General features: G+C 39.0%; 1 protein-coding gene across 5 annotated transcripts in view; it reads left to right on the top strand.

Moving 5' to 3' along the window:
• Positions 1-18,645, top strand: part of HYCC1 (hyccin PI4KA lipid kinase complex subunit 1) — a 124,032-nt gene that overhangs the window by 90,846 nt on the left and 14,541 nt on the right. For all 5 annotated transcript variants that reach the window (XM_074195462.1, XM_074195458.1, XM_074195459.1 and 2 more), the window contains 5 exons: positions 1,757-1,872; positions 2,218-2,313; positions 5,001-5,117; positions 8,977-9,064; positions 9,476-9,635. In XM_074195462.1, coding sequence (XP_074051563.1) covers positions 1,757-1,872; positions 2,218-2,313; positions 5,001-5,117; positions 8,977-9,064; positions 9,476-9,635 — 577 coding nt within the window. The remainder of the gene's footprint in view (positions 1-1,756; positions 1,873-2,217; positions 2,314-5,000; positions 5,118-8,976; positions 9,065-9,475; positions 9,636-18,645) is intronic.

The following is an 18,645-nucleotide window of genomic DNA, read 5'->3' as shown; positions in this document are numbered from 1 at the left end:
AACCAACTTGGAAAAACCACCACCATCACTACCACTACTCTCTATTGGAAAAATAAGTAGCATCCAAAAAAGGGATTGATTGGATAAAGCAATGATGATAGTGACAGAGAAAATGGAGGATTTCTTGACTCTCCTACTGTTTTCTCTGCCACTGCAAAAGAAGAGAAAGGATGAGTCATAGGCAACTGATAGTCAAGATAAGGAGATAACCAGTACCTATCTTTGCTTAATAGGTTCAAGTCATACAACCCACCTTAGCCCACCTAAGAACTGGCAGATGTGTTGAATTTCTATGAGGGCTTTTTGAAAGATCATGGGGAACTGGAGAGAAAAATACAAAATTTAAAATGGGCAAATATTGTACCTTTGCAAATTAGGGACATTGGTCTTCCAATTTCAATCATCCTCTTGTTCCCCATGAGCTTTTAGAAAACACCCTAATCACAGATAGCATTGACTTTAATTCCTTGCCAAATCCTACAGCAAACTTCTGATATTGGGAATGTCTAGAAAGGAAAGAATTCACCAAGAAGAGCCAGCAGGATTTCCTGAATAACAGGTCTCAGCAGAAAAAACTACAGTGGTGGATCAGAAGATCTTAGCTAGAGTTGACCCAGATTTTTAGCATAGCATTTTATAAAATCTAGCTTTATGCTGCTAACCTTCTGAAAAGATGAACAAAATATGGATGAGATGATAGCACATTTCAGTAGACTAAGTGTGGCTTTGAATGGCTGAACCCCCAGAAAAATCAGTAATGGTTAATCAGTACAGCACGCACTGGTCTTCAGTATAATACTTTAGGCATCCATACTTGGCAATGTTAGCACATCGAAATTCATAGATAAACCATAGCTTATTTGAAGAATAGCCCACACATTAGATGACAGAATTCAAATGCCCTGCCTTAAAATTAGACAATCGAAGTCACTGCCAAGAAAACCCAAGTCACTCACTCAGCCCTCCAGACCTCAAAGTTGTGCCTGGCAAAGACAGCTGCTGCCCATATTGGCTGCATCTCTACCTTCTCTCCAACATCAGACCTCACATTCATTTTGAATGTAGTTCATGTTCACTCTTGTCCTCATTTTTATTATTATAGACATTGTCTAAAGTGCTTTGGTTCTACTTTTTTCTCCATTAGTTCATATAAATATTCCTGTGTTTTCTCTGAACTTCTCATAGTAATATCTAGTGGCATATTCCTAGATCTTAATTGTATTCATAGACCACATCTTATTTGATTATTCTGAAATGGAAGGGCATGTATTTTTTCAGCCTTTTTATTTATTGTTATAAAAAGTGCTACTATTGATAATTTGTTATTTAGGGGGCCTTTATGTGCTTGGCCTCCTTGGGGAATATGGATCATGAAGCCAAAGGGTAGAAAGAGTACAGTAACTTTTCTTGCATCATTTAAATTGTTTTCTAGACTAGTTGTACCAATTCACAACTTCCCCAAGAGTATATTAGTATGCATTTCTTCCCATAGTCCTTCAGTATTAACTTTTTTGATCTTTTGTGATCTTTGTTAAGTTGATCATTTTGTATATTGAAGCAATTGAATTTTATCAATCGGGAATTTTTTGTTACATCTTATAGTTTGCTTTTTTGTTAGTGTCGAAGATTTAAAAGGAAAAGATTGACAAATTATGTATTTGTGTTTAATATATAATAAACCTCTTTTATAATTTTTCCTTAATGACATTTTCTAAGAGTGTTGTGATGGCTTTATTCAAATATGTTTTTTCTTTAGCCTTCCAGCATTGGCTCCATGGCTTTGACGGAGAGTGCTTTATTACAGCATGGTTTATCAAAGGTTGTTTACAGTGGACCTCATTCTCAAAGAGAGATGTTCACAGCTCAGAATAAGTAAGACTGAGAAACATTATTTGTTGCCTACAAATCAGAGAATTACTTTACATTAGATTTATAATTTGTAATACATTACATGCTTTTAATTTGAACAGATTGTATGTAAGGGAAAATTCACCATAAATCATTCATCATGCTCTTATTTCAGAATTCATCTGGAAAATATTAATTATATATAATTATTATAGCTTATTCATTCATTTTTAAGTGTTTCAATGTTGCATTTGTAGATTATTACTTTTACCTTTGAGCATAGATATTAAGGCACTATATAGATGTTCACTAGTGTTATTACATTGGAATTATTCAGATTTTGTGAAATCCTTTTTGCTTTCTCTTTAGGTTTGAAGTGTTGACATTCCTTTTATTATGTTACAATGCTGCCTTAACCCACATGCCCAATGTTTCTCTTCAGTCGCTGTGTCAAATTTGTTCAAGGTAAAATAAAAACTGAGCCTCAGCTCTTCCTTGAGAAGCTGACCAGTTCATTATGTTTGCAGTGATCCCTTCCTTTCTGTACTTACTCTTTACAGCACTTTTCAAATTAAAAGTTCCCCCCCAGAAAAATAAATTTAGCTAAATAAGGAAAGCAGACCCCGTCTATGGGGTCAGGGCCCCACCTAGTAGGCTCCTGATAAATGATTGGATTGAGTGACTGTTGTAGGCTCTTGGTCACACACTTTGGTGCTTGGCAGGAGCCGAGATGTAAGTGAGTTTGGCCTGGTTATCGTTTTAAACTCTCTGGGAAGAGTGGGAGACTGCCAGTGGGGTCTCTGCCCAGAACATGCTGGGGTGACTTGTCTTGACCTGGAATCAATGAATGTAAATTTAAGGAACTTAAGAAATATTTACATTTTTGGGCTTTCTTTTGAAGGCAGGGGTGTGTTGGGGGCTGGTGAGGGAGAAAGTGGGGTGGCAGAGCTAGTCCACAGGGACTTTAACGACATAGGTGAGCTAGTCTTGCCCCAGCTGTGTCCCCAACCCAAGTCCTCAGCACTAACACCCTGCACTTTTTTTCTTATTCCTGAAGTGTGTCCTGCCCCAGTGCTTTTGCCATCCCCCAAAGTGAGGTGCTTCCCTGAAGTCACAGCTAGAGCCCTCTTTGCTCTTCATGAATCTTTTCTGACTATAAGGTCTAGCTTGGGGCTGTGCTGCCTGTACTGATTCTCTGGTTTGTTCTGAGAAAAAGAGTCCAGATTCTCCTTGGATGTCAGAGATCTCCAAGGAGGTACAGGCAGCAATGCCCTTGGAACTGTTTTCTGGCCTTAGGTTCAGAAGCAGGTCACTTTCAAATGAATACATCAGAAAGCAGATCTTTTTGGTAGGCTCCATTGTTTTTCTGTACGCAGCAGCTCACATCTGGCAAGTCCCAGGGAGATGACGTGGGGCATCGGGCCTGGCTCGGCAGCATCTTTGTGAGCTAAGGGCCTCTGGCAGTGTCTCCCCCATGAGAAATGGCTTGTAGAGTGGAATTGATTGAAAGCTGCTCACTTAATGAAGGAAGTGGAAAAATAGAAAGAGGAAATCTCACTAACTCCCCGTGGGGTAGTTTGGATAGGAGCTCTTTTGAAGAGGGGAGAGAGAACAAAAGACCAGGGAAACAAAAAGAAAGAGACAGACAGCTTTTGCTCTGAGAATACACCCACCATCTTGGTGTCTCAATGAGCTCTATTTCATCTGTGTCACTAATGAACTGGATGTATGTAGCTTAATTCTAAATGAATTTATCAAATATATAAATAGAAAATGCATGTTAACAGATGTCTTTGCTAGTTTGTTCCAAGAGTTGGTGAGCTGCTGACAGTGATCATTAGAAGAAACCATTCTTCTAATGGAGGCACAAATGATCCCAATAGTTCCCTTGGAATGTGCTGGCAGGACAGCTGGATAGTCTTTCCAAAGACTTTACTTCCCCCCATGATTTCAGCATTTATTTTATAACTCTGTAAGAATTTAATGCAGAAATCAGTTGGCTGTGATGTTCATGTTCTTTATGAAAACAGGGTCTAATGTTGACATTGATGAAGTGGAGAATCAGGGAGTTGAAGGAGCCAAGCAGATTCCTAGGAATATCCTCAAGAAGGATGTAGGGTAGTGCAAGGAAGAGGTGAAAGAATTCTTAAGAACCAGAAAGGAGAAATACTGAGAAGGAAGCATAGGAAGAAAAATGTGATCATATAAAGAAATGAGCTAACATTGTTTTTTTTTAAAGTATTTTTTTTGAGAAATGCAAAAAATCAAGTATTTTCCCTGTACTTTGCTTAGCCTAGATAAATAGTTCCTTGTAAACAAGTCTTACGACTGCATTTCTGATGGAGGGTTTTATATAGTCTGTATATACTTAATGAGTGCCAAAGGCTAGGAAAATGGAAAAAATGAAGACTTAGGGATTCCATTGTGAGTCTAGGAACACTAGTGACCTTAAGAATGGAGCCAAGAATACATCTATTACCATTCTCCTCCTCTTCCACTACTCCTCCTCCTCTTTCATTTTCTCCTCATCTTCCATGTCATCCTTCTGTGAGAGACTGTTAAGAAAAGATTCTATTCTCAGGAATGTCTGCAAGTAGACCACATGATAACCACCTTTGCCTAGTTCTTTATAGAGAGCAGAACCTAGTTTGGAACTGAAGGTGTTGACTTTACCAGTAGAGGGCACTTTGAACCTTCAGACTCTGCCTCTTTTTGGGAACTGAGGGAGTCATGGCCCAGCTGGTCCATTAATTTTTGGTCATTGATATTGATCTCCCTTCAGTTGATTTATCTTCAGTCAGGAGTTTTGATCTTTAAGTCCTTCACAATGATCAGATGAACCTTGCCAAGGGCTGATTCCCCTACCACATGATAAGATGGCCTTAATTGGCACATCTACAAACACATGGGTGCAGATGTGAACACACATATTTCACATGTGTGTATATACACATGTGTGTATGATGCACATATGTAGGGGTGTATCTAATCCATTGAATCTAATCCATTGTCTAAGAAATTAACATTTTTGGAAAACATCATAAATTTTAAATTTCTGATGGAAAAGTACTAAGTAAATTAACTTATAAATGTTAAAGAATGCATTAAACTAATTTATCATTTTCTTTGTTATAATATTTTATTTTTTCTAGAATCTGCGTTTGTGGATATCCTCGACAACACGTAAGAAAATACCAAGGTGTAAATAGCAGAATTCCCATTTCTTCAGAATTCATGGTGCAAATGTTAACAGGAGTTTATTTTGCCTTGTAAGTTTATCTCAAGTCCAAATTATACAACTATTGATCTTTTGGGGAAAATGCTATATAATCTATGGTAAATTAGATTGCAGTACTAAGGTAGACAAAACCTTTTTCGATTGCTTTTCTTGGATTGACATTTTTAGTACTTTTGTATAGAAGATCTGGAATTAAGCTCTTGACTAACTTTCCTTCAGGAAAAATTTTTAGAATGTTTAAAAAATTATGCATGTCACCAGGAAAGAGATCATAGTAATATTACTATATTTTGTAATAGAGGGGAATTTTAAGCCAAGTCTAAATCTTTCTTCATTCAGGGATAAAATAAGATTTAGATGAATGCCCATATAGCTCTTCTTCTCTTCCATCCCTCATTCACTTACAAATTTTCCCAAATATTGCTTTGCTTTTTACAAGATCTCTTGCTTCATAATCTTTTCTATAGTTTTCCAAAATCTCTTTGATTATATAAGAAATTAAGAACAAATATTTTCGCATGATTATAGAGGGATGTTGGTCATGATTACATAAAATAAGTGAATTTCTTGTTAGTTGGAATTTATCCAGTGCAGAAATGCTTCCTAAATGTTTACTGAACAAAAGGATATTTGGCAAGGAGGAGGAAACCAGCTATCAAGCTATTAGTATGGCAGTGGAAGTGAAAAATCTTATTTCTTCTGTTCTTCATTCTTTTCATCGTGCTGTGTCTAAGAAGGTCTGTCATCTCCAGCATCACAATTAAGTCTAGACAAGGCTTTCGGAAAATGTATTGCTGTTAGGTTTTCAGAAAAGTCTTCATTGATTTACTGAGAGTAATAATATTTACTTGGGCTCCGGAGGGAGCAAAAGTGACAACTGCTTCAGATTTCTGGGAATTGAGAGGACAGCAAATCTTATTTCTGTATTTCATGTGATGTGTAGAAGTATCTTCTGATCCTCCCCATGATGTGACAGTTGTCATTTCTAATGACTCTTCTCTTACATGAGAGCTGCATGTTAAGACCATTCATTTGTGTAAGACTATCACAGCCAAGAGTCCTTGGTATAACCTTGATAGGACTTCTTTTGTAATGTGCATACAAACCTAACTTGGCTCCAGTAGTTCCTAAATCTAGACTTGACAGAGAGGCACATTTTTCTGGCATTAATTTGTGCTATTATTTAAAAATTCATCTTCAGAAGTGACCCTACTGGGGTCCTCAGCTCCCCTGTACAACACCCTAAGTGGGTCTCTGCCTGGCTCTGGTTCTGCTCTCAGATTTCATCAATTCTGCCTTTCAGTTTCACTAAGGCTGCTGCCACCAAAACCCATGGGCTTCTCCTCCCCTCCCAGCATGAGAGGTGATCAGACCTGTGCCTGAATAAAACTTCTTTCTTATAGCTTCCCCAACAGAGTTTGTCCAGCTTCTGCTGGCAAATCTCTTGAGAAGGAGGAGCCCTCAGCTTCTCAACCATCTGTTCCACCTTTGGACGGCTCTGCCATTGGACTGAGACCAGTCCCTCAGTCACTCCTCCTCGTCCCCATCGTTCACCCCTGGACACCTTAGTCCATTGATCACAGATTGATGTTTGTCATGATTACATAAAATAAGTGAATTTCTCATTAGCTGAAATTTATCCAGTACAGAAATCTTCCTGAATGAACCACAGGCTGTTTGGCGAGGAGGAAGAAGTCAGCTATTGAGCTGTTAGTATGGCAACAAGAGTGAAAACTCTTATTCTTCTGCTTTTCATTCCTTTTGTCATGCTTTGTCTAAGAAGACTTGTCATCCCCAGAATCATAATCAAGTCCCAGTATCAGGTCCTCAGAGCTTCCTCTCTCATCCTGGCTAAGTCTCAACTATACCACCCCTGGCAGGAGTGGGCCAGAACATTGGGGCTCCTGGTCTCACAGCAAGGGCACCTTTAGGGTCCTTTTCTCTTGCTGGGCAGATCATCAGGGTCTGAACCCCCTAGAGCCTCGACTATGCTTCCCTCCCCATTGGAACAAGGGCTGTTCCCTACTTGGGTACTGCCTGGGGGCTGGCTTAGGCACTGCCCAGCTTCTGGATTAGTTTTCCCTCCAGCTGCAAACAGATTTAACCCCAGGCCATGGGGGGGGTTCCACCAGTCTGTTTCACAATCAAAAATACTAATCCAGTGGTCTGACTACATAATAACCTGAGCCAGAAATTATACCTGTTTTTGTACCCCCAGATTGTTGTAGGCTTCAAGGATTTTGATGCTTAATTCACCAGCCAGTCACCAAGTATTTGTTAAGGGTCTGTTGTGTGCAGGCACTGTGCTAGGTTCCCAGGGGGACAGAGAAATCTCCAGAAGTTCCTGCCTGTCCTTCCAGTCTGCCAACTACTGAAGACAGACTGACTCTAGGCAGTATCTAGGGAGGGCAGGCACCGTCATCAAGGAGGCTCAGGAATGCCAGGGGAGGTAGAGGCAGAGTCCTGAAATTCATCATTGAGGGGGAGAACTGCCTTCAGCAGCAGAATTTTCTCATAGCCCCCACATCTTCAAACTGCTCCACAGAGAAACATCGAAAGGGGCCATCACACTTCCTGATCCAGCTCTCCTTCCCCAGGGCCACCTCATTCTAGAAGTTTCCTGTGGCTTTCACCATCTTACCCAACAGAATATTCCAGATCCCTAAATGAGGAGCGGGGAATTTTTTTAAAAAGTCTTTTTGTTAAAGCTCTTCATCCTCCACATGGCTGCCAATATGCCCTCCCCAAAGCCCAGGCCTTGCCCTCTCACCCTCCTGCTCAGAAGCTAATTGGCTCTCTCTAGGATCAAATCTGAATCCTTAAGTTAGCCACTGAAAGCCCTTTCCCTTCTGTCTCCAGCCTTCCTTTCCAGGCAGATTGCCTAGCTCTGTCCCACACGTGCTCTGCCCGTCTGCTCTTCCTGGGGCCCAGCATTCAGCCAGCATCTCACACTTCCTCCCTCTGCAGCTTCAGCCCCCCAGGGCGGCCGCCTCCAGCAGCGCCCCCCCCAAAAGGACTTTTGAGTTGGTTTTCTGTGTCTAGACTGAATGGAAGCTTCCCAAGGTGGGGGGGAGAGGGTCAGAGGGAGCAGTGGGGACTTCTTTCATGTTTGGCTTGCACAGGAAGTAGTAGTTGCTTGGTGGGTGAAGGGAGGCATTTGCTTCTAACTTTTGGGCAACTGAATGACTCAGAGCCACAAAAAAGGGATAAGGGTCGTCAGACTTATCCCTCTGCTTCAGGCCAGCTGCCAAGCCAGGCCTTTCCTGCCCATCTTAGAGCTTCCAGCCCTGCTGAAACCACCATCCATCCTGATCATTGGGCTGGGCCAGGCCAGGCTGGTGATGGGCTTGGGCCTGTCTCGTAAATACCCCTTCATCTTGAAGGCTTTTCCTGATAGTTCTGTAAGCCTTCAGCTTCCCTTTAGCTTGCAGCCTTGGCTCATCCATGAGAACAGCACCAGAGTACTCAGGGGGAACAAATCCAAAGGTTTCAGGGCCTGTCCCATTAAAGGCTTTGCAAGATGCCCAGGCGTGAAACCCACAGTGTTATAAGTGTTCTCTCTGGGATGCATTCAGGATCTCTTGCCTTTTGGGCTACTTGGAAGTCATGCCTTATTTATCTGGCTTCCATTCTATAAAGAGAAAAGCATTTCTTTAGGAAGAAAAAAAAAGTACATCTTTGTATTTTCTTTGTATCCCAGGCCTCTGAATGCATTGGAAAGGAAGTTCAAGAGTATTTCAGGGAGTGGAATGGAAAGGCAGTGTAGCACTATGCTCTCTCATAGGAGATAAACATTATAATGTTTAATGATATTTTTTTATGTATATATATATGTGTGTGTGTTGAATTAATGAGGAAAAGTTATACACTTTGGATTCAATTTTTTATAGTTATAATGGAGAATGGGATATGGCTCAGGTGGCCCTGGAAGATGTCTTATACCGAGCCCAGTTGGAATTGTATCCTGAACCGCTGCTGGTACGTGACTCAGGATTCGTTCTAGCCCTACTGGACCCTGAGATTGGCTCATCTTCAATTAGGATAAGCAATGGAGCCAACATTCACCCGTCATTGAGCACCTTGTCTTCTTAATTATTAAAGCATTCCAAGGCCATTCTTCAGCACCCTCCCTGTCTGACATGTCATTACATTCTGCCTGTGTGTGTGTGTGTGTGTGTGTGTGTGTGTGTGTGTGTGTGATCCACAAGCCTTGACTTGTTATTAGTGGGCAGCTAACTTCACCTATGGAAATTTTGGCTTCAACTTTGTATGCTCATGTTTTCTAGAGAGGACATTAGGCATTTCCTTAAAAGTATCATGGAACTTTCAGGTGTATACAGAGTGATTTATTTGATGTTGATAATTTGAAGGCATTTCTTTTCTCTTTAGGTTGCTAATGCAATAAAGACATCATTGCCTCCAGTTGCCTTGCAGTCTAGTAAGGAGGGTAAAAGATGCATTCAGGTGGAATTTACACAAACTTCATCGAAAATCTCCAGAAATGCAGTCACCAGCATGTCAATAAGAGGCCATAGATGGAAAAGACATGGTGAGAAACGTGCCTTAACGAGTAATGCTAATTGCAAAATAAATAACTAATCAGTCAGATTCTCTTTGCCTTCTCTCATTACTTCAGAGATGGCAACATCTAAGCAAATGGTACTTTAGAAGCCTGAAAAGTGTTAAAAACCCTTTAAGTATCTGCTTAATTTGGTATCAAAACTTGCCTTAGTCACTAGGGAGAATTCACATGTTAGTGAATAAAAAGTAGCTTTGATTTCTTTCTCAAACATTTTTATTTTAAATAGAAGAGGTATAATTCAAATGGAAGAACATAATTGCACTCATTTTATAGTTCGGGCTTTTGTGCTTCTGTGAATGACTCTGCACCAAATGTTGCTTAATAACTGTTCTGATTGCTAAATGGCCACACCAGCAGGTAGGCCCAGGGGTTGAGACAGAACAAATAGCCGCGGTTGGAAAGGTTTTTCCCTTTCTCTTGATTGAGGAATATCACAATATAACAGCGGCTTCAAGTCTTTCTATTTCTTTGCAAAGAGATTTTCTTTGTAAAATCTATCATTGTTTCAGCAGTTCGTGACTTTCATCATTTTACATTTTACTGGCATTACCACAGTGCTCTCTTCTCTTTCCCAGCTTGTCCTACGTGCATCTTTTCCTCCTCTCTCTCTTCTTCTCTTCCTCTTCTATATTATCCTCCCCCTCCTCTTCCCTCAAAGGATGATCCCAGATTGGGAGACAGAGTAGGACTTTCCTTTGGAGCAGCTTCCAATATGAAAGAGCCTATTTGGAGACAGAGAAAAATGAATCAGAATCCATTTCTCGTCCCTCTTTCTACTGACCAAGATAGAAATTGTAGCTTTTCTTGTTGTTCATGAAGCTGGTTTCAGCTGCTGCTTTGGTCTCTGGGGCTGAGGGAAAATAAGCAAAGGAATCTGAGCTGGCAAATAGAAAATAAGGAGCTGCTCTTGGGGGTGGGGGTGGGGGTGAGGGAGGAGAAGGTGGACAATGATCAGTGGATAAAACAGGGTAGCTTGATGAAATGACTATGGATGCAAAGAATTTTTCTTTTTAAAAATGAATCCTTCCACAATTTAAACTGGTGCCTCAGATTTTTTGAAAGCACTTCAAGAAATATATAAAAATGGTAATTTTCCCATTAGTTAAGACCTCATTTGGTGATTTCAGACACTTAAGCACTCTAACTTGTCCTTTTGGGTTCTTCTGTTCTTCTCCCAGCTCAAGTAAAACAGGGCTGGTTCTTTTTTCTACTTACCATTCCTTCAGGCATTTCTGAGCTATAATTGTGTTTCTATACTAATTTTTCTCTTCTCTAAGATAAACATGTCTTTCATTTTAAAAAAATAATCAGAAAATTTAAATCCAGCCATATATGTAGAAAAATATACGCAAAGTAAATGAGACTCAGTTTTGCAAGCATAATCTAAACTTTTTCAAAAAAGAAGAGATTGCTCTATGAATCACCTTTCTGTATATATATATATGTATAATATATATAGATATAGATATAGATATATATTGACTATCATCAGATCTGTATAGCTCCTGGTTTAGACCAACAGGTGCCTTGTTGTCATTGTCAATTCTTGGGGCACTCTTTCTCAAGTTGTGACCTCAGAAAAAATAACCTGTTTTTTCCCCATAACCCTCTTGTTTTAGTTTGTCACTCCCTACAGTCAAAGCACAAAAACCAGACTTCTTAACTGTAATACACTACTGATAAAGATCCATGGTGGCCCATATTTTATATAGGGAAGGGGACTTGAGTCCCACAAAGTAGATCCAGAGTCCAGGTTTGTCCCATTGTGGCTCACTCAGCATTTGGGTTCCTGGAACTGCTTGCTTGGTCTTGAGGTCCAGATCCTAACTTTGAGCCCAGTCCATTTTGTTCAGGACCCTTTCCTTGGATTTCCTAGGCACTCTGTCCTCTGCCTCTTTTTTTTTTTTTTTTTTTTAGGTTTTTGCAAGGCAATGGAGTTAAGTGGCTTGCCCAAGGCCACACAGCTAGGTAATTATTAAGTGTCTGAGGCTGGATTTGAGCTCAGGTACTCCTGACTCCAGGGCTGGTGCTCTATCCACTGCACCACCTAGCCACCCCTGTCCTGTCCTGTGCCTCTTTGGCGAGAGTTTTAACCTTATTTTCCTTTTCCAAGTTGCCTTTGTCTCTCTTTTTTAGTTCTATCAAACTAAAGAAGTGATGCCTCTCTGGTCTGTTATGATACTGGTGCTATAGAGGATTTTCACTGTATCTCTTCTTTCTCCTACATTCTTTCCCATCTACCACCTTTTCCTCTTCTCATTTCTTCTTCTTCTCCTTCCTCTCTCTATACTTCCCCTACTCTCACAGACTCTACCCATTAAACACTGTTTCCCACTACCAAAAAACCTGTGTCAAGAAGTTTTAGTCATGTTTTTTAGTTCCTAGTTCTTGGGAGCTACTCATTGCTACTTGTATCTTCTGCATTTCACCTTCGTAGTGTGCCTTCTGTCTAACTCCATGTGTGTCCTGACCATCACTTGCCAGTCCTGATTTCCAGGCAAGTGACATTAGATGCAGGGGACACCACCTGACTGGATGTGTGTGTGTGTTTAAGGATGTATTCATGTAGTCATTTCATGCAATGAGCTTTTGGGGACTGGGGGCCATATGACAAAATTTAATCATCAGAATTTTTTTACTTTTTAACAAATACTGTGCAGTTACAACTATTCAATCCTGTTTTAAAAAACTTTTTAATTGAAGATTTGAGAAGTTATTTAAATTAATAATTCTCTTTTAGTGTAGGTGTTTGTAGAATAGTGTTAGAATATAGAGTGGCCATTTTTTATCTCTCAATGATAGTTTAAGAATTATCTCTATTTGTTACTAACACTTTGAGGTTTGTTTTATTTCATCAAGGGTGGAGAAGGGGAACTGGGGGAGGAAGGAAGCTTCCAGGAAAGGGAGAAACCTAACCTAGCTGCTTCTGAGACTGGCTTTTCAGGCCAGCTCTAGATGGAAGGGTGACTGGCAGAGTTAAAGGTAGAATATGAAGGTGAGAAAGGGAGAAGAGAAGGGTTAGGACAGAAGCATTGAATCGGGTAAGATTTGGTGCTTTAGCTTAGGAGAGAGAAGAGAGAAACAAAAGTAGTGGGAATAATGCCAAGTGAAATGTCATTAAACTCAGTCCCATCACAGATGTCACTTCCCAAGCCGGTTTTTTCACTCTCCCTTTCCTCTATGATTTGCCATCTTCTACACGGAATGCTTTGCACTTTCAATTTCAGGACCATCTAAATAGTTATCCTCATTCCTCTTCTTCCCCCTTTACACTCCCAGCTCTTGTCTATCACTTATTTCCATACTCTCTCTCTGTCTCTCACCTTCTTCTCCTAGTCCTGCTCCCTATGCCTCTGATGCTCTGGGTATCTTCCCTGCTGTCTTTTAAAATATTTTCAAAAAAATTATGGTTTGCCATGGATTAAGGTATATTTATAAATGATTGCTATATGTTTGTTTTTTTTCCTCAGATTATTCTCCAGCCAAAAGATTCACATAGTAAATAAATGATACTACAAATTTTTGTTATTATTCAGTCTTTTTTGTAACTTGGATGCTGGTGTCAGATTTGAGCTTGTAGCCTGTCTAGAGCAATAGCCTAGGTTTCATTCACTTTGCTTAGATGTGCCTTGTTTTTTTTACAGAATAGTTATTCCTGTGAGGTTGTATGGAGATCAGATTTTTAGAAATCAAGTCTATTGGATACTATTGGAGGAGCTTACTTTTTAAAGTGATTGTATGGTAAATTATTTTGTAAGACAAAAAGATATTTTTAATGTACTTTGTAATTTTGGGTGTTTGTACATTGAATGTGATTAAAGTAGGACAAGCATCAGGATTACGGAGGCCAACAGTACTCTGAATGGCAGTAGGACTATCTCTTGATGGTAGTGATCTATTGGGTAGGAAGTATGTTTCTAGCTCTGAAGGAGATGGCTCTTTTAGTTTGATTACTTAATACTTGTTATAATACGAAGCTTGGTGACTTTTCAGAATACTTTCCTATCTCTTAACCTCATTTTGTCGAAAGTGAGTGACATATTTGCATAAGAACATAAGGCAACAGAGGACTTGGGTATAGGAATCCAGGAGCGGGATTCAGGACAGGAGCAGGGAGTTAGAGGGAACAAAGATTCCTTTTTGAATGGTTGGATATTGGAATTTTGCCTTGCCCTTAGATGGTTATGCTAAATGCAACTGAGGGATTTTTAAAACGATGAGGGTGGATGTTTAGGCTTAGACAACCTCAGGAGCCAAAACCACTGCTGTGGAGTTCACTGTAATTGCTGCTGGTAGGGAAAAGCAAATTGAAAGGTAAGACATCTACTCTTTTTATGTGTTCGAATTTGCCAATGTAGTCTAAGTGCTTCTAAGAGTTAAGTTCGGAGAAACTAACAAAACCATTTCAATCCATTTGAGGGTGCAGAATCCCAAAGCGATTGATTACACGTCCCTGTCTCCTGTACAATCATAAGTGGGACTGTCAGTTGTTTGCAGTCATGAGAACTAGTAAGGCAGAGAGAGCCTCTTTATTAAGGAACCATACATTTCTAAACGTGAAAAAATACAGATTTGAAAGAGTAAAGAAATAAAAAAAAAGACCCGAAGGAGACAAGAATCTTGAGCTTACGGCTTACGCTGAGGACTGGTCTTGGTAGCAAGAAAGAGACTCCAGAAGAACATTGTGGCAGGGAAGGCATTTGAATTATGATATTAGATACCTAACTTCAAAACGGCAAACAAAAATAAAGCTCGTAACTTAGTCCTCTTTCACCTCCAATAACTAAAACAAAGGCCAATGCCCCGGAGCTCCCCAAGGCAGACTTCTACTTGGCTTAGATGCTTTCCCAGTCACATAGCAACATATCTGAAAGTTCTTTGACAGGACTTCTGTAGTCCAATACTGCTTAGGGAATTGATTTGGACCATAGTCATGCTTTTTTTTAAAAAAAATGATTTTCCTTAAATTTTTATAGGGAAAAAAAAACGAATATGAACAAAAAGAATTCTCATGCTAATGAGGTCTGGTCAATCTACACACTTATATAACTTATATAAAGTTATTATTCTGGGAAAATTTGAACACCTTCGGCAAGTGGGTTTTGTGCTGTTATGTGATGCTCTAATGACTGCTCTGACTTATTTACAAAATTAGATTTAATTTAATACTTTGCATCAATTGTCTCCCAAAACAGGCTTAGAAACATATTATTAAAATTAGCCATGGAAGGTGCTGAATAAAGTCACATCAGGCTTAAATTATTCTGACTGGTACTTTGGTGATTTTTAGAAAATAAATTTTCTTTCAGTGCCTCAGTTTTTCCCATTAACACAATGAAATTAATAATGTCTTGCTATTTGGCTACTTTACTGAGACAATGTTAAGATTTGTGACTTAGTATCAAGAAATAATTTTTAGTTTAGATGGAGCTAACATAAAATACTTTAATTCCCCCCCACATACACACGCACACATACACATACATACATACATATAAATGCCCCACCCAACTCAAAAATTATTGAACAGTGAAACTAAAGAATAAAGCCAGCTGAAGGGGAAAACTGGATTTATTTCTGTTATACTCTCTGTCAGACCTGGTCCCTCAATCCATTGGCCCCCTCAGCCTCAGAGGCCTTCAGGCTACAAAGTCACTGCCAGACTTAACTTTGCTCAGGCAGGTGGTGACCATGGCCCTCATGGACAGTCTTTTATGTATGTATGGGCATCTGGCGGTTAATTGTGCAAAGCAACCTTTTTGATTAAATTTATCCTTTTTTTTCTAGTTGAGAACTTAAGAATATATATTCTATGTTCTATGTTCTATGTTCTAAATGCTTTTTCAGCTGAAAGGGACTCAGAACTGCTCTAAAAACTAAAAAAAATCACTAAATTTTTCCCTGTAAACAGTTATTTAAGGGGTCAGAGCACATTGAATCTCCAAGGTTCAGTGGGATTCATGCTCAGTAACTCAGGGCCAGGCAGAAATATCTTCTGGGCATCTTATAGCATCACCAAAGTCTCAATGATGCCTCAATTTACTTCCCTCTATATAGCAATGAGTTCATTACTCTTTTTCATCATGTTACTGTGGAAGGATCAATAGCTCAAAAATCAAAGGATCTCTTTAGAAAGAAAGCTCTGTATACACAGCAGAGTGATTGTTAGGAACTTGGTTGTTTAAATTAAGGTGATTATGGATGCTACATTACCAATTCAGCATATGAAAAGAATAATCAAATTAAGCTGTTACCCAAAATCTCTAAAGATTCATTGGTTCTTCAGTTATGTTTATTTGATATTGACTCCTTTCTCTGTCTTGAAAATCTCAAAGTTGTTGTTATACTTCACTTCCTATTTCTTTTTCTACCCCACGTTTCCTTCAGTGTCTTCTCTTTTGTTCATAGCACCTTAATGTGAGTTATTTTCTCAGAGATCAGTTCCTTTGCCTTCTTTTTTCCATTCTCACTGCCCTTGGTGATTTCATCCATTCTCATGGTGTAGACAAGCTATTTTCAGATTTTTTGGTCTCAGAATCCCTTTACTTTCTTAAAAATTATTGCAGACTCCATTCTCCAAGAGCTTTTGCTTCTGTGGTTGTTACACCTACAATATTTGCCATATTAGAAATTAGAGTGTCTTGGTATCATTATAAAGATGGTTTTGACTTCACAAACTTTTAAAGAGTTTCAGAGGTTTCTTGGAATCTTTGGGTCACACTTTAAGAATCTTTGACTTAAGATTATCAATTCTCCATACGTCTCCTAAATCAGAAACTTTCAAGCTTTCAAACTTTTTCAAGAATAATTTTCCATATTTTCATATCTCCAGTTGCTTTCCTGGATGTATTAGCCTAGATCTGCTGTGGTCACTTTAAACTCAACATATCCAAAATGATGTCCCCCTGAACTTGTCCTACCTCTTTATTTCCCTGTTTATGTTTATGAAAAGTCATTTTCTTGGTCTAGGTTGAAGAGCCTAGTTATCTTTAGTCCTTTTTTCTACCTCAGGCTCTTTCTATCCAGACAGTTGACAAATCCTGTAGCAACTCTTTTAGAATTCATTCTATTTATTCTTCCTCCCATTGCTCTCATTTGACCTCTCAATTCACTTTCTTGCCTTCATCATTGTACTGGACTCATATAACTGGAGTTCCCAACTCAGGTAAGCACCTCAGACACTGTACTCACTACTCAACTCATTGTAGTAAACTACAGTTATACTCAGGTAACTTCCTTTTCTGAGAAAACTTTCATGGGCTCCTCCTCATTGCATGCGGGATGTCACCTGGAACTGGGGACAGAATCCATAATAAGCAAATTAGATTTGCTGTAGCTTGAATAAATGCCTCATGTTAAAAGTTTTTCAAATGAACATGTGCTATTGATGCTAATGAAATACATATTCATTTAAAAAATATCTTTGAGCAACTTTATTTCATGGTCGTATATTTTTTTAGTTTAATAGCAGTACTGCAGCTATTATCCAGAGGTTGTAAGTTTGTCTAAAATTGACATTGCCATGAAGATTGGGAAAACCCTAGTGTAGATTCTGTAGCCTTGCATTCAAAGCAGTTTCCATCTACTGTTCTACCTTCATGTCACACAGCCTATGCTCAAGTCTTATTACTGCTCCCTGCACTTTTCTCTATCCATTCCTTTACCATTGCTTTTCCCTCCATAGGAAATATGCTTTCCACTAACTTTACATTCCTTCAAATCCCAGATGAAATATTATATTGTTTCATTTTATACAATATTCAGCAAATACAAACATTCATTATGTAGAGCACATGAAAGAAGACAACATAGTGAACCTATGTTATAAACAGTTTAAAATGTATATGGAGTAAATCACTGTAATCCTCTCATATTCATCTCTAAACAACCATAAAACAATGCCCTCAAACAGAAAAACCAGCAAAAAGATGGAGTGAAATAATCTTTTAAGCCCAAGAAACTTGGAAGATCAATAAGACTCCTATCAATTTCTGCAAAACCAGCTACCCTCCCCACCCCACTCCCTCAGTGCAGCACCAGACACAAGGGGTCCCCCATGGGTTTCAGGGCAACATCAGTATAGCACCAGGGTCTACACAAGAAGCCTGAGAAAAATGCGCCTTCCATTCTGGAAACAGAACTGAACTTAAAAGAAAGGAAAAAAAGGTCAAAAAAGATTATCAAAAGAACAAAAAAAAACCCCAGTCTATCCAAAGAATATTATTATGATGACAAGGAAGATCAAGATCCAAACTCTGAAGAGGATAATAGTGTCAAAACACTTATGGTTAAAATCCCAAGAAAAATGGGAAGTGGTCTCAAGACCAGAAAGAACTGATGGAAGAGCTTAAAAAGGAGTTTAAAAATCATATAAGAGAGGTACAAAAAATGTGGGAAAAGAAATGGGAATGATGCAAGAGTATTATTACAAAAGAGTCAACAACATGGGAAAAGAAAACTATTGCTTAAAAAGTAGAATTGGCAGGGCGGCTAGGTGGTGCAATGGATAGAGCACTGGCCTTGGAGTCAGGAGTACCTGAGTTTAAATCCAGCCTCAGACACTTAATAATTACCTAGCCATGTGGTCTTGGGCAAGCCACTTAACCCCATTACCTTACCAAAAAAAAAAAAAGTAGAACTGGCCAAATGCATAAGGAAGTACAAAAGTTAACTGAAGAAAACAACTCCTTAAAAGTGATATTTGGGCAAGTGGAAGATAATGACTCTGAGACATTAAGAATTAATCAAATAAATTCAAAAGAATGAAAAAATAGAAGAAAAATATAAAACACTTTTTTTTTTTGAAAAACAGTTGACCTAAAAAATAGATCCAGGAGAGACAGTGTCAGAATCAGTAGACTACCTAAAAAGTCATAATCAGAGGAGGACCTGGACAGCATCTTTAAAGAACTTATCAAGGAAAACTGACTTGATATCCTAGAATCAGATGGCAAAATAGGAATTGAAAGAATTCCCC

The sequence above is a fragment of the Macrotis lagotis genome, chromosome 7 (genome assembly GCF_037893015.1).
Source record: "Macrotis lagotis isolate mMagLag1 chromosome 7, bilby.v1.9.chrom.fasta, whole genome shotgun sequence".
Classification (NCBI taxonomy): Eukaryota; Metazoa; Chordata; class Mammalia; order Peramelemorphia; family Peramelidae; genus Macrotis; species Macrotis lagotis.
This window is presented reverse-complemented; position numbering and strand designations above follow the sequence as displayed.